A 16,357-nucleotide genomic window follows, 5' to 3' on the forward strand; every position below is an offset into this window, starting at 1 on the left:
AAGCCTATGTCAATCAATTGCTGGGGAATGTGGGTGGGAGGGTGCTGTTGTACCCATGTCCTGCTTGTGGGTTCCTGGTTGACAGTTGGTTGGTGGTCCCTGTGTGAACAGAGCGCTGGACTAGATGGACTCTTGGTTTGATTCAGCAGGGCACTTCTTATAGTAGCTAACTTCATAGTTTAAGTATGTGCAGTGTGGAAAGAGAATGAATGAATGAATGAATGAATGAGAGAGAGAGAGAGAGAGAAAGAGAAGGAAAGAAAAGAACACTATTTTCTGAGCTTTACTCACTCCTCCAGCCCTCCAGGTACAAAACAAATGAGGTGTCTTAATGGACCCAATCCCCATTTTAGGGCTTGAATGCTGTGATTTCCCCAGAAACGTTTAGTTCAGCTCCGTTTCCTTACTGGGATTTGGGTTGTCTTGGAGCGTGACCACGAACTTGGATCGCTTCCTCAGCCCTTCCAGAAATGTTACCACAAGGTCCCGGATGTCTTCTGCATTGTTGGAGGTGAACGTGTATTCGTCGGCTTTGATGGTGGCCAAGGTGAAGCTCTGCCCTTGCAGTTTCCCCCCTCTAGAACAAGCGTCACAGAAAAAGACACCCGGTGTTATCACATCAGCCTGAGAATACGATAGAAAGGCTAAACCCTGGGTTCATCCTACCCTATTCTATCACCGGTACATCTAGGGGTGAGCATATTACCCCAACATTAAAATCACTCCACTGGCTGCCAATTAGTTTCCGGGCAACGTACAAAGTGTTGGTCATTACCTTTAAAGCCCTAAATGGTTTGGGTCCAGGTTACCTGCGGGATTACTAAATGCGGTGATTTAAGACTCATGTTAAGTGACTTTAAACCAGACATTATCAAGCCCATCCATCACATTAAGAATTTACAGAATAGCGAGGTACTCTACCCTAGTTACTAAATGTGATATCTAATATTCTTGCTAAATTACTACCAGACTTTGAAAAGATGACATCACTGGATCAAGTTAAATTGAATAAACTAAAAAAATGTAATTAGATTTTGAATAAATAAATATTCAATTATATGTTACTGGTTTGAATGTAAGAGGAGGGCCAGGCTCTCTTCTCGATCCTCCCAGAGTGCAGGACACGGAATAACGGGCTCAAGTTAAAGGAAGCCAGATTCCGGCTGGACATCAGGAAAAACTTCCTGACTGTTAGAGCAGTGCGACGGTGGAATCAGCTACTTAGGGAGGTTGTGGGCTCTCCCACACTAGAGGCATTCAAGAGGCAGCTGGACAACCATCTGTCAGGGATGCTTTAGGGTGGATTCCTGCATTGAGCAGGGGGTTGGACTCGATGGCCTTGTCGGCCCCTTCCAACTCTGCTATTCTATGATTCTATGATTCTATGTTAATGTTATTATCTTCCTTAGTGGGTCATTGAAAACCACTATTCTGAATAATGATTTTTATAGTGTAGGGTAGGGAGCACTGGGCATGAGTTTGTGGAACCAAGGGGGCGGTGACCTGAAAAAGTTTGGGAACCACTGCACTATACTATTGGGGAGGATGGGATTACAGAGTCCTTTATCTGTGACTCCTAGCTAGTATGGAGAAAGTGGCTGGGATGGTCTTTGGGACAGTACAAATAAAGAATGCGCCATCTTAGTGGCTAAACCAGTTCCCTCGAGAGCTGAGAATGGCACATTTTAACACAGTGCACGACTCCGCCTGAATTTATTTACTGATTCACTGACTTTTTACTGCCTTACCTACTGCTGGAGACAGCAGTGATCTCTGGAAAGGAAAGTTCCAGGAGGACCTGTTCTTGTTCATCCACAAAGTACACTCCCGTCCAGTTCACAGCTACAATCACATCGTTTTTGGGTAGGCTGGGACCTGGGGTTAAAAAGAGATGTGATGAAAATAATCTCCTTAGCATGAAAGGGAACCGCATCTCCAACTTGAGGTTTTTTTTTGCTGTTTCTTCCCACTGCTGAAGAAACAAGCCACTTGTTAAAAGGAATGAGGCTTGGCTCCTTGGTAGTGGAAGCATTAGACCCGAAAGAACAAATGAAGTTCGAGCTGTTCCCCTGAGTTTCAGTTCCTTGGATCCTGGCAATGGCGTCTTTATAATTTTATTTATAAGGTCAGATTGAGCAAGTTGTCACTCAAATACTCTTTTAAACCGAAGACAAGAAGACGATTTTCAAAGCAGTCATATTGGGTATGAGTCCATCTTTGCAACTTGGGTTACAGACATGCATTCCAGCAACGGCAAATGTTGCACTGGCCATCTTCCTTCCACCTCCCCAAGTAGTTTTCATTCTTTCTACGTCCATACTTCACCTTACCCCACCCTTCTCCAAATCACCAACATTAAAAAAAAAAATCTTGCTAAACTGCTCTGGGGACTGGGGGAGGGTGTTGTGGACGTCACTGACATTAGCCAATAAATGCTGCCCGCCCCCGATTTTCTCCCATTCAGACTAATTGCCCTGGAAACTTGTAGAACCAGATTTGCGAAGCGTGTCCGGGGAGAGAGAATGCTCTGTCTGTAATGAATGCTGAGAAGACATTTTCCAGTGCACCCTCTTACTCTGAAAATATTCCATCTATGCCTATTCCATCTATATCTAAAACATGCCTGACCTATAGCAATTGCAATGGGGGAGGGAGGTGAGAATACAAAACACATCCTGGTCGCTGGAACAGATCGAGAATACAGCTGTTAGGGCCACAGACAGAACATGGCTTAATACAAAGAACAGGAACCACTAGGCCAAAGGCCAAATGAAGACCTTCTGGCCTCTCAATCCAGAACCCTGGACTCTCCTAAAGCCATTCTCCCCTCCCTAGGTCATGGCCCCCACCATCACTGCTCTAGGTTATTGCTATTATTTACACACATACACCATCCCGTTCTGTTCCCACAACTAAAAGCTGGAGAGAACCTTGAACAAATTGGGGAAGGAGAATGCCTGGGTGTGTCAGGGCTGGAAAATTTACCTACAGAGAGTTAAGCCCTGGAAGAAGAAGAAAAAACTGGATGTTTGCACAATCTCTGGATCTAGGGTGACCATATGAAAAGGAGGACAGGGCTCCTGTATCTTTAACAGTGTTGGGGACATTTTTATCCACAGAAGAAAGAAAAGGACTTTAAGGAGTTAAATGTGTGCTTGGCAAAATTGTCTCGGCCAGCAGTTCAGCATGGCAGTTTTCTGGTCTACGTGCAAGACTTGTAAAAGAGACAATTGGTGAATTGAGCCAAGGGGAAAATGTATTTAAGATGTCCATGTTTAAAGACAACTTGTTGTCAAGTTTTTTGTTAGGTTGCTGTCAGGTTGTTACCGTTATTATTTTGTTTGGTGAAGAAGCTATAAATATTCTATGACCATTTTGTAAAGGATTTATCTATTGTCAGTAAAAGTTTCTTACTGATAAAGCAGACGTGAGTACTTGATTTATTCCTCAAGTAAGACTTAAAAGCCAGCAACCAGTGTGCTTCCAGTACTTCGCAGTCAGCACGCACTCTGGAAAATCAATCAATACCCCGACAAACAGTTGCATAGAAAAGGGAATTTCAGCAGGTGTCATTTGTATATATGGAGAATCTGGCGAAATTCCCTCCGTCACAACAGTTAAACCTGCAGGAGCTATACTAGAGTGACCAGATTTAAAAGAGGGCAGGGCACCTGCAGCTTTAACTGCTGTGATTAAGAGGAAATTTCCCCAGATTCCTCATATATACAAATGACACCTGCTGAAATTTCCTTTTCAATACAACCGTTAAAGATACAGGAGCCCTGTCCTTCTTTTCATAGGGTCACCCTACTGGATCCTCGATTCTCTACAGGTGTTACACATCATTACTAGACTGTAAAATGTCAAGGCCTCCTGACAACTGTTGATTGAATGATTGGCTGATGAAACTGGGTGCAATACCATGTATGAAATGTATATAAAGTTGTACAGATGTAATAGTGGTGTGAGTGGATGCTGGATGGTGATATTTTGTATGCTAGATGATTTTGTACAGAAGATGTTATGCCTCAGTAAAATCTTTACTGAAGAAAAGCTATACGCGTTGTGAGTATATTTTCTTTTCTGAGAAACAAGAGCTCAATATTATCCATACAGAAGAATCAAACGCTGAAGCTGCTGTGTTACTGCTTAAATCTCTGCTAAAGTCAATTCCTGACAGGGTGCCGCATTGCAACCCAGGGCTTTGCTAGACCTGCCGGGATAAGCCGGCAGGGAGGCGGGGCTACGGCGCGCTAAGTTTAACGCGCGCCGCCCAGCCTCCTAGACGGCCGACCCGCAGGGACGACGGAAGCCCTGCAGCGTCGGCCATGTTTTTTTTTTTAAAAAAGGGGCCATGTGGGGCCCGAAGCCGCCGGAGAAGGTAAGGGTTTTTTTATTAAATCCCCCCCATCCGCCCCCCTCGCCGTCTCCTTCGTCGCCCTCCGCCCCCCCCTCACCATCTCCTTCGTCGCCCTCCGCCATCTCCCCCCCCGGATCACCCACCCCCTGGCACAATGGGCACAGCGCTCGTACGAGCGCTGTGCCAGGTCCGTGGCTTTTCGCGGCTACTCGCGAGTAAGCGAGTAGCCGCAAAAAGCAGCGGACCTTCCCACACGTTTCGCAGCTCCAGCCTGAGGCCAGGGCTGAGAAAAAGGCGCGCCATAAGCGACTTTGCTTATGGCACGGTGGAGGAGGCCTCACTGCGGCCTGGGCCCAGATTCCCCTGTGCGTCATCTGGACGCACAGCAGGGAAACCGGGTCTCAAGGCGCGCTAAGGCCTCGTCTAGGAAGGCCCCCAAACAAATGTAACAGTCACATTCCTAACTCCGCCCATTTTTGGTTCTGGCCCCACCCACTTTTGGTTCTGTCCGTGACCACTGCTGCAATGTGGGTCCCAAAAGGGTTTTGATCAGACCTCGATAGGAAAAAGTTTCTCCATCCCTGGCTTAACGGAGCATCATTTTCTCCACCAACGTCCATTGCTTCCTATACCTGCGAGCACTCCAGCCTACAACCCGGCCATCTTTCTTGCATTACCTGAGAATTTGAAAGCTTCATAGAACCTGGAGAACAGCAAAGGCCACTTGTAGCGAGCAAAATCCACCACCTCTTCCTTGACTTTTTTGGGATCTGCTCTTTTCTGGGTATAGATTCCCTGCAGGGAAGAGAAGGGGAAGGGGATACCAAGTCAGTGGAAGCTGATGGCTCCGATGTCAGTGGGACAGCAAATCTGCTCTGGGTTTCATTCAGAACCAGTCAGAACTTTAAATGGAGCTGGTGGCTCTGATGTCAGTGGGCCGGTGAATCTGCTCCGGGTTTCACTCAGAACCAGCCAGAACTCTAAAGGAGCCCACCACGGTGCAATGTCAGTGGGCCGGTGAATCCACTCTGGGTTTCACTCAGAACCAACCAGAACTCTTAATGGAGCTGGTGGCTCTGATGTCAGTGGGCCGGTGAATCCACTCCGGGTTTCACTCAGAACCAGCCTGAACTCTAAAGGAGCCCTCCACGGTGCAATGTCAGTGGGCCGGTGAATCCACTCCGGGTTTCACTCAGAACCAGCCAGAACTCTTAATGGAGCTCTCAGAGTTCTGACTGAAACCCAGAGCGGATTCACCGCCCCATTCACACTGTAGCCGTCCGCCACCACTGTACCAATCTGATACATCTCCACAAACATTTTGCAGGGTGGATCAGACAGCCTGGTTTACGTCCTTTAGCAATGTAAATATAGGAGCCGTGTCCCATTCCAAAGACTCTCCAATGCCAAAAGAGATGTGAAAACCAAAACAAGGGAACAAAAAGAAAATAAGAACCTAAGAAGAGCCTTACATGCTGTTTGCACAGTGGTCAGCTATGTGCCTGTGGAAGCCAACAACCAGCAACCCCCCCCCCCCCCCGGTCTCATGTTCCCCTCTAGTTTTTTTGGTGTTTTCCCAGCATGCCCAGAGAGCACACTCGATCCTTATTGAGATGTTTTGGATCCCACCCTCACCACCCCACCAATCTTGGGGTTCCTCAAAGGTAGGGTGACCATATGAAAAGGAGGACAGGGCTCCTGTATCTTTAACGGTTATATTGAAAAGGAAATTTCAGCAAGTGTCATTTGTATAGATGGAGAACCTGGTGAAATTCCCTCTTCATCACAACAGTTAAAGCTGCAGGTGCCCTGCCCTTTTTTGTATCTGGACACTCTGGGCAGGGCTCCTGCAGCTTTAACTGTTGTGATGAAGAGGGAATTTCACCAGGTTCTCCATATATACAAATGACACCTGCTGAAATTCCCTTTTCTATGCGACTGTTAAAGATACAGGAGCCCTGTCCTCCTTTTCATACGGTCACCTTACTCAGAGGCTCCCGATACTTCTCTTGTGCATGGATGGTGCCGTTTTGACTACGTATGGATCCAGACTTGGACACTGGGCTTGTTATTAGCGCATAGGTTGAAATTAAATTTCAGTTTTAGGAGAGCAGAATTCTTGCCGTAATATGCCACACCTTAAAACAGGGCCGTAGAAGCTCAGGCCCAGGGGCCAAATTTGACCCTCCAGGGTTCTCCAGGGGGCAGCACTTCCTTTCTTCCAAACATCTGTCATTCAATGGCTTCCCTACTTCTCGGCGTTCCCCGCCCCCCGCCCCCATTCTAAAAGGACAAAATGCTTCTCCTAAGGGTTAGTTAATGGCCCTATGAGGAGAGACTGAAATAACTGGGCATATTTAGCCTGGAGAAGAGAAGATTGAGGGGAGACATGATAGCACTCTTCAAAACCTTGAAAGGTTGTCACACAGAGGAGGGCCAGGATCTCTTCTCAATCCTCCCAGAGTGCAGGACACGGAATAACAGGCTCAAGTTAAAGGAAGCCAGATTCCAGCTGGACATCAGGAAAAACTTCCTGACTGTTAGAGCAGTACGACAATGGAACCAGTTACCTAGGGAGGTTGTGGCCTCTCCCAAGCTAGAGGCCTTCAAGAGGCAGCTGGACAACCACCTGTCAGGGATGCTTTAGGGTGGATTCCTTCACTGAGCAGGGGGGCTCGACTCGATGGCCTTATAGGCCCCTTCCAACTCTACTACTCTACAGTTCTATGATTCTACATAAAAGCTTTAAGGTGAAATACGCTAGTATTTTGGCTTCACTCCTTTTGCCGTTGGCCTCTCCCACTACTGGAAGGCGGCCTGCAAGAGCTTCTCTGAAATGAAAGAAGTTCAGGACCCCTGCCTTAAAAAAGGGACGGGCGAACTCACCCGAGTCCGTTTCATGGGACACTTGCCCCGCCGCTGCTGGCGTTCACCCCCACTTACACACTATGTGAGCTTCTTTGGCGGCTTGGCGAGTGTCCGACGACCACTCGGTAGCCATCTGCCCTCGCCCAGAGCCTCCGCTGTGCATGACAACGGAGGCTCTGGAAATGACGTAATTTCCTCCACTGCATAAATGGCAGCTGCAAAGTCCATTTACGGAAGAGTAAAGGCGCGGACGGAGTAAAGACCCCTTTAATTTTGCATGAATGGGGCCTTTTTGGGCGCCGTTTATGCAGTGGGGGATATGTGCAATTTCCGGCACAACGGAGGCTCCGAATGAGGACGAATGGCTGCCAGGGACTCATCGCCTCACGCAGGCGCTCAACCCATCGGCCTGAAAACATGCTGCAGACGCCCAACTGGGTCCAGGGGGCGGACGTGGGGGAAGTCTGCTGGGCACCCGGACCCGGTCGGGCGCCCGCAACACCCCTACCTTACACCGAATTAGTGCCTTGCCTGGCCCTTCCCTAAACTCTGGCATCCTCATTGCAAGAGATGGCCAAGCTCCTTGCCTTTTTGTGGGCAGCTATGATAAACTGAGCCCACTTCTCTACGGTTTTCGAAGGCGTGATCTCTCTGTCTGGGATGTACGAAGGGATCAAGTTCAGCAGCCGCTCCAAGACCATCTCGGACCCGTAATCCACGTAGTATTGCTGGGAAGCCAATTCTGCCAAGTCTTCTTCCTGCGGAGAAAGGGATGGAATAGGAAGGACACACGTTGCCTTTTTAAAAAAAAGACACACCTTTCCTCCCATGGGACCACGGCCAGTCACGTTTAACACTGCACTGAGGTAACCAGGGCCTAATTTACACCAAGCACGATATTGAGCTATGAAAGCAGTATACAAAGGGCAGGAGCCACACTACTGTTGCAGTGGTATTGAAGTGCCCTGACAACTGTTGGGGCCCATTGACACATACACGTACCGCTTTCATACCGTTATATACTGCCGGGTATGGCACCTGCCTTTTATGAACTGCCTTTTTTGTGAACCGCCCAGAGAGCTTCGGCTATTGGGCGGTATAAAAACATAATAAATAAATAAATTAATAGATAATACCGTATTTCTTCGATTCTAAGACACACTTTTTACCCTAAATAAACAGCTCTAAAAATGGACTGCGTCTTAGAATCGATGGCGTCTTAGAATCGAAGCAATACGGTAAGAGGAAAAGAGGAAGCTCCTGCAGCAGCCGCGAGCCATGTGAGCGAGGAGGAGCTGGGAGGGTAAGCGCCTGGTTTTTTGTTAGTCAAATTTATTCGTAAGTCCCATCGATTTCCATGGGACTTACTCACGTGTCGTCGTCCCCTGGTGCACAGACAAGTAAAGAGCGGGACTGGAGAGTTAAGCGTTTTAGCTCCTTAATCGCGTCTTCTCTTCTCTCTCCCCGCCTGAAAATATTGTTTACTCTTTGTTTCAACGCCCCCCCTTCTTCCCGCGCAAACGGCGGTTTCTTCTCTCACAGAGGGAAAAAAGAAAAAGACACAACCATTAGAAGAAAGCGCGCGGGGGGGGAGAGGAGGTTGGCTGGGCGGTGAGGGAAGTATTTCTTTGATTCTAAGATGCCCCTTTTTTCCCAAATAAACATCTCTAAAAATGGGGTGCGTCTTAGAATCGATGGCGTCTTAGAATCGAAGAAATGCGGTAAATAAAATAAATTTATATACCGCTTTCATAGCGCAATATCCTACTTGGTGTAGATTAGGCCATCGTTGCTGTAGTGGAGTAATCTACTGTAGTGGAGTAATTCTACTGTTACTTTCTACTGTTAGTTTTACCCTACCCTGTGCCTGCTTACCCTACCCTGTACCTGTTTGCATTCTCTTCCCCTCCTTATTGTTTTATTATGATTTTATTAGATTGTAAGCCTATGCGGCAGGGTCTTGCTATTTACTGTTTTACTCTGTACAGCACCATGTACACTGATGGTGCTATATAAATAAATAAATAATAATAATAATAATAATAATAATAATAATAATAATAATAATAACAATAACATTAGGGGGTTAAACTTTTATTATTATGGGCTGAAGGGAGACAAAGGAATGTAAGAACATAAGAAGAGCCATGCAGGATCAGCCCAAAGGTCCATCTAGTCCAGCACTCTGTTCACACAGTGGCTGAACAGCTGCTGCTGAGAAACCCACAGGAAGGACACGAGTGCAACAGAACCCTCCTGCCCATGTTCCCCACCAATTGGTATTGAGCGCAGGGATGTCGCATGGCCCAACAAGCATCCAGTAACCACCCGCCCCCGTCTGGAGCCTCCATTGTGGGTGACAATGGAGGCTTCAGAAATTACATAATTTCTCCTATTGCATAAATATATTTTTATGTATTACTATTATTATTATTATTATTATTATTATTATTATTATTATTATTATTGAGCCTCGTGTGGCGCAGAGCGGTAAAGCAGCAGTTTCTGCAGCTGAAACTCTCCCCATGGCCTGAGTTCAATCCCAGCGGAAGATGGTTTCAGGCAGCCGGCTCGGGTCGACTCAGCCTTCCATCCTCCCAAGGTCGGTAAAATGAGTACCCAGTTGACTGGGGGAAAGGTAATAACGGCCGGGGAAGGCAACGGCAAACCATCCCACTATAAGGCCTGCCAAGAAAACGTCAGCGAAAGCTGGCGTCCCTCCAAGAGTCAGCAATGACTCAGTGCTTGCATGAGAGGTCCCTTTCCTTTTCCTATTATTATTATTATTATTATTATTATTATTATTATTATTTCTCTTTTCTCACTCATGGTGGTTTTTCAAGACGCCAAGATGGGATGATGCTAAACAGCACACAACTGCTAGAAGATCTAAACAATTGTCAGGGGAAAAGGGGTAAACAGATTTTTATAACATCATAATTATAATGTACAGCATCACATGATCAGCGCAAGTTTACATGTATATGTAATCCCGAAGTGAATATACATGATATATTTCATAAATATAATATAATAGCAATAATATTCACTGCTGAATGAAGCAGAATGTGTTGTTTTCAGTAACCGAGCAATACAGGCCTCCGGTTTCTTTTAACCCGTTTCTCAGTTGCTTCCTCAGAGTATTTGAAATGATTACACCGTCACAATGTTTATGCCATGGGAGAAAGGAGAGGAAATGTACGATTCGTTCCTCGGTCCCAAAAGATTTTTCAGTCCTCCGAAAAAGGATTGACTTAGGTCCCCAGGCAAAAACATGCAGAGTTTCACAGGTGGCTTTGCCAAGTCATGCTGTCCTCTACTGATTCTGGAATTTCCTGACTATTGAGCATGTTTTAAGCTTGGCGGCTTCCTGGATGTTGGTATGGATGTGTTTTGGTAGGCCCAGTTTCTGAAGGTTTTCTGCATAGTTTTTTTGATGTGATGCCGGTGACTCATGTGACAAACGGAATAATTGTGAATTTTTCCCATTGTCATAATTCTTTAAATTCCATAGCCAGTGGTGTATATTTTTTTCTCTCTTTTCCTCTTCCTTTTCTACATTTTTGTCATTCGTATTGCTATGCCAATGAGGTACATGTGTTTTTCTATTATTATTATTATTATTATTATTATTATTATTATTATTATTATTATTATTCCCTCTTTTCTCGCCTGTGGCAGTTTTTTCTAGAGGGACATGACGAACTTTGCCCAGTCATGCTGTCCTTTACTGATTCTAGAATTTCCTGACAATTGAGCATGTTTTAAGCTTGACAGCTTCCTGGATGTTGGTGTGGATGTATTTTGGTAGGCCCAGTTTCTGAAGGTTTTCTGTATGGCTTTTTGATGTGATGCCAGTGACTGATGTGGGTCGCGGAATAATTGTGATTTTTTATTTTTTATTTATTATTATTATTATTATTATTATTATTATTATTATTAATCTTGTTTTTCTAAACTGCCTTGATATATAAATAACTAATGTAGGCAGATCTATCATGAGGCAAAATTATGTTTTCTTCTTTTACTCTAAATGGACAGTCATCGTGATGGCACGTGCTGGTCAGATTTGTCCATGTGAAGCCAGTTTGGAGCGAGGGCAATAGTTCCTGCCCAGATTCTGAATAGGGAAACACTCCCCTACATCTGGGTGGCGCAGAGCAGTAAAGCAGCAGTTTCTGCAGCTGAAACTCTCCCCACGGCCTGAATTCGATCCCAGCAGAAGATGGTTTCAGGCAGCCGGCTTGGGTCGACTCAGCCTTCCACCTCCCGAGGTCGGTAAAATGAGTACCCAGTTAGCTGGGGGAAAGGTAATAACGGCCGGGGAAGGCAACGGCAAACCACCCCGCTATAAGGCCTGCCAAGAAAACGTCAGCGAAAGCTGGCGTCCCTCCAAGAGTCAGTAATGACTCAGTGCTTGCACGAGAGGTTCCTTTCCTTTTCCCCCTACATCTTTACAAACCAATCAAATATCACCCAAGGGGGGACACTGTTCGCATGGAGTGGAAGCGTTCACAAAAAGCACCCCATGTTTCAGCTTATCCCAGATCTGTATGGGACCAGTCAATGTGGCAGGCAGCTTACCTTATCGCAGCGGTATTCCCCAAACTTCACCCCCCTCACTATCTGTTGATAAATGAGGTTTGTTGCCACATTGTCTTCGTTGGGGTTGTGCCAAGGTGTGAAGATCTCCTTCCTGAAGAAAAGCCTCCAGGGAGCGTTACGTTCCTGGGCCCCCTGCTCTTTGGCATATTGCTCGCACTGAGACACCGCATCCATGACGTGGTCACTGCCACTTCCAAGGGAAGAGACCTGGGCAGAGGAGAAGAAGCTGGTGAACTTTGGGCAACTTTGGGCCAAGTATTCTATTTAAATAATGGCAGTTATTTCTAAATTTGCATCTATACATATGAACTAACACTTGCAAAATGTATCAAGTCGCTGTCCTTTTTTCCCCCCGGTCCCCTTTTTTGGTGGTGCATTTCCTCTTTTTTGGCAATTCATACCACCATACATAGGGCCTGTTCAGAAAACACACTACACCATGGTTATGCCACTAACCCCTTTGCAGCAAATGGTTAGTGAGTGTGTAATAATAATAATAATAATAATAATAATAATAATAATAATAATAATAGTAATAATATATGTTACCCTCCCTCTTGGATCAAGGCAGCGTACAACACAAATGCAAACACAATAAAATACATATACCCTATTTCTTCGATTCTAAGACACACTTTTCCCCCCATACAAACTTCTCTAAAAATGGGCTGCGTCTTAGAATCGCGGGTGTGTCTTAGGTTTTTTCCCCCCTGTTGGTGGTACTGAAATTAGTGTGCTTCTTACAATCGAAGAAATACGGTAAACATCTCTAAAAATGGGGTGCATCTTAGAATCATGGGTGCGATTATTATTCTTAGAATCAAAGCTTTTTTTCTGAAATTAGTGTGCGTCTTACAATCGATGGTGTCTTACAATCGAAGAAATACGGTAACTAATTAAAACATTTAAAACTAATACATTATTAAAAGCAGAACATAATTAAAAGGCATCTTAAAATTCAACTGGGTAGGACAGCCGGAAGAGATCAGTCTTTACGGCTTTCTTAAATTCCGGAAGACTGTTAAGTTGACGAATCTCTCCCAGCAAGCCATTCCACAAACTGGGAGCGGCAGAAGAAAAGGTCCTCTGGGTCATAGTTGTCAGCCTTGTTTTTGTTGTTTTGTATCCACCATGGTTAGGAATGGTTCACACGACATGCTAAACCACACTGGGCCTGTTCAGATGACACTTAGAATCATAGAAAAGCAGAGTTGGAAGGGGCCTACAAGGCCATCGAGTCCAACCCCCTGCTCAATGCAGGAATCCGCCCTAAAGCATCCCCAACAGAGGGTTGTCCAGCTGCCTCTTGAATGTCTCTAGTGTGGGAGAGCCCACAACCTCCCTAAGTAACTGATTCCATTGTCGTTCCATTGTTGTGGGCTCTCCCACACTAGAGGCCTTCAAGAGGCAGCTCCACAACCCTCTGTCAGGGATGCTTTAGGGTGGATTCCTGCATTGAGCAGGGGGTTGGACTCGATGGCCTTGTAGGCCCCTTCCAACTCTGCTTTTCTATGATTCTATGATTCTAAGTGTCACTTCAAGCTCTTTGGTTCGCGAAACTGTGGTTCTCTGGGGTTAGTACTAACCACAAGCTGTGCTGTCACACACAACACTTTTAAGCCACGGTTAGAGCCACTAACCCTGCTGCCGACAGTCCAACTATGGTTAGTGAGTGAGCAGGGTTTAGCAAAACACATCGCACAATGCACCTTAAACCCTGCTGCTTAACCAAAAGCCTTAACCAGCAGGGTTTAAGGTGTCTTCTGAACAGGCCCAATGTTTAACTCAAAATGGTTGACCACTGTTTTTTAGCGTGTCATCTGAACAGGCCATATGTACGGCGGCCATTTACGAATTCCCTCAGGCCTAAATTTAGGAATCTTAACTAAACTTATTACAACTCTAAGTTAAGTTGTAAAAAGCAACACCTTAGAACACAACTAGTCCCCACCCCTCATACACACACACATCTGTGGCTTACCTTGTCGAAGAGAGCAATGTAAAGCGAGAACCCAAAGTGATCCTTCAGGCTGATCTTGTCCGCCAGGGAGTTACAGAGCTCTTTGGCTGTTGTTGCAGAGTCTGTCAAGAGGGTCTTAGTCGTCCCATCCATAAATGTAACAGGCAACATGATGGGCTTCTTAGATTTGGTTGCCTACAACAGGAAAGCAAACCCCTTAAATAATTTTTAGAAAATTGCAATCTGAGGTCTTTAGGGCCAGGTCAAGACATTTCGTGGCCTAGTTCGGAGCAGCGAATTGTGCCCCCTCACCCATAAGAACATGAGAAGAGCCCTGAGGGTGGATCAGACCAAAGGTCCATCTAATCCAGCATTCTGTTCACACAGTGGCCAACCAGCCATCGGCCAGGGACCAACAAAGCAGGACATGGGGCAACAGCACCCTCTCACCCATGTTCCCCAGCAACTGGTGCACACAGGCTTACTGGAGGTAGCACATAGCCATCAGGGCTAGTAGCCACTGATAGCCTTCTCCTCCAGGAATTTATCTAACCCCTTTTTAAAGCTGTCCAAATTGGTGGCCATCACTACATCTTGCGGTAGTGAATTCCATAGTTTAACTCTGCGCTATGTGAAGAAGTCCTTCCTTTGATCTGTCCTGATTCTCCCACCAAACAGCTTCATGGGTTCTAGTATTTTGAGAGAGGGAGGAAAATGTCTCCCTATCCACATTCTCCACAACACGCATCATAGCTTGATCCCAGGGACTTCTGCCTCCTGTTCTTCTGAGTGGCACCTAGTGTCAACAATGTTAATTCTCTAACAGATGCTGGGACTGCAGCTCACGAAAGGATGAGTGGGTGGGGCGATCTTGGAGGACCTCATGACCCTTGAGAACCTCTCAGTTTACAGGAAGCTGCCTTGAATCAGATCAGGCTCTTAGTCCATCAGGCCCAGTATTGTCCACCGACTGACAGCCACTTCCTATGGTCTAAGGCAGAGGGATGGATTTTCCTAACCACCACTACCTGATCATTTCCTTCCAAGAATCCGAACAAATTGGAAATGCCAAGGATTGAACCTGAGACTTCCTACGTGCAAGGCATGTGCTTTACCGCTCAGCTACGGCCACTCCCTATGAGGGTGTTTCAACACGGGAGCATGTCCGGGTATTTATTTTTAAATATCCGTATTTTCTGTTTAGCCTAGCTGGAAGCTGCTATTGCCTGTAATTGCATCAGTTGCTCTTAAAGGTCAAAGTGATAATTGGTTAATTGGTTAACGACCTGTCAAGAGTGATTGATAGTCAATTATGTTGTAAATTGAAAGAGGCAGATAGTGCTCTGTATAAAGGTCTCCTATGTGAGCATATCTGTACCTCTCCTGTGTGATGAAGTGACGGTCTGTGAGTATGTTTGTACATAAACTGTAAATAAGATCTCTAAATTTATACCTCAGTAAACTACTGCTGAAGAAATACTTGTTCCTGTGGTTTGTGTGTTCCTGGCTGTATCTCGTTTCTCTGAAGTCTACCTGATTCCGTTGTATACTTTGCTAATCTCTCTGTGTCTGAAGAGGAATTTTATCAAACAGCACCAACAGAGCATTCAGCCTCCCAATCACGTCTCAGCATGGCGTCCCGGCTGACGCTCGCTTCTGTTTTTACCTGAAGTTCTAGCCAGCTTGGTGGCTGAGTCCGTGTTCCATTGGCAAATGTCCTCCGCAGCCTCTCTTCGCAATAAGGCGCGTAACCTGGAGGGCCTCCATTGATGAAGTTCCTCAAATACTGTTGTCAAGACAGAATGCTGCAGTGAGAACCTTTCGGCCGTGACCTTTCATTTCCGAGAACATGATTGGCACTGCCGCTCTAGAGACAGGCCCTAACAGGACGTGTCCTCGACTCCCCCCAGCCCTCCTTTTACCTTGACAAACTTTTCCGAAGGGGCGAAGCATCCGACACATAAGGACATGAGGATCCACCCCCGAGCATGGCTGCTTTTGGAAGGGTTTTGGGTCAGTTGTTTGCAGATCTGACAGTAAATTTCATCCCTGGCAGGAAAAGAATGGTCCATTTGGATTAAAACTCCCAGGTTCGCCTCCTCCCAGAATCCATTTACAAGAGAGGTAAAGTGGCATGGCATGTTGTCGCTACGTGCAAACCCGGCCAGGGTGAGTTGTGGGGGTGGTTAACAAACCACCCACAACCCTAAAACAGGCCAAGAGTTCTGGGTAGCTTAGTAAACATTCCAACAACCAACCCTGGCTGGGTTTGCACGTAATGACAAGTCGTGGCGTGCCCCCCACTGCAGTTTCATTTTAAAGATGGCGGTGGGCACCGTGACAACAAGCTCCACAGGGAAATTAACCTATGGTGGCTTGCTGTTACATGTGAACCAGGTCAGTGACTCTCTTTCTATTCCTGCTGCAAACTTTGAGCTCAAATGCCTTCTCTTGGGAATACAGCTAATGGACCTGGAGCTAGAATGGGGGCACGTTGGGTTACAATAGGGAGAAAGGGCAGGGCTGACACCAGGGGTCAGCATGGTCAGGTACCTCCAAAGGCC

General features: G+C 46.1%; 1 protein-coding gene across 1 annotated transcript in view; it reads right to left on the reverse strand.

Annotated features, from left to right (window-relative positions):
* Positions 1-16,357, reverse strand: part of MYO7A (myosin VIIA) — a 146,783-nt gene that overhangs the window by 31,857 nt on the left and 98,569 nt on the right. Inside the window, exons 27-34 of the mRNA XM_063127222.1 lie at positions 15,716-15,842; positions 15,460-15,579; positions 13,815-13,988; positions 11,813-12,040; positions 7,816-7,986; positions 5,038-5,155; positions 1,749-1,875; positions 408-577 (exon numbers count right to left, since the gene is read on the reverse strand). Coding sequence (XP_062983292.1) covers positions 408-577; positions 1,749-1,875; positions 5,038-5,155; positions 7,816-7,986; positions 11,813-12,040; positions 13,815-13,988; positions 15,460-15,579; positions 15,716-15,842 — 1,235 coding nt within the window. The remainder of the gene's footprint in view (positions 1-407; positions 578-1,748; positions 1,876-5,037; positions 5,156-7,815; positions 7,987-11,812; positions 12,041-13,814; positions 13,989-15,459; positions 15,580-15,715; positions 15,843-16,357) is intronic.

This window comes from Elgaria multicarinata, chromosome 5 (genome assembly GCF_023053635.1).
Source record: "Elgaria multicarinata webbii isolate HBS135686 ecotype San Diego chromosome 5, rElgMul1.1.pri, whole genome shotgun sequence".
NCBI classification, from domain to species: domain Eukaryota; kingdom Metazoa; phylum Chordata; class Lepidosauria; order Squamata; family Anguidae; genus Elgaria; species Elgaria multicarinata.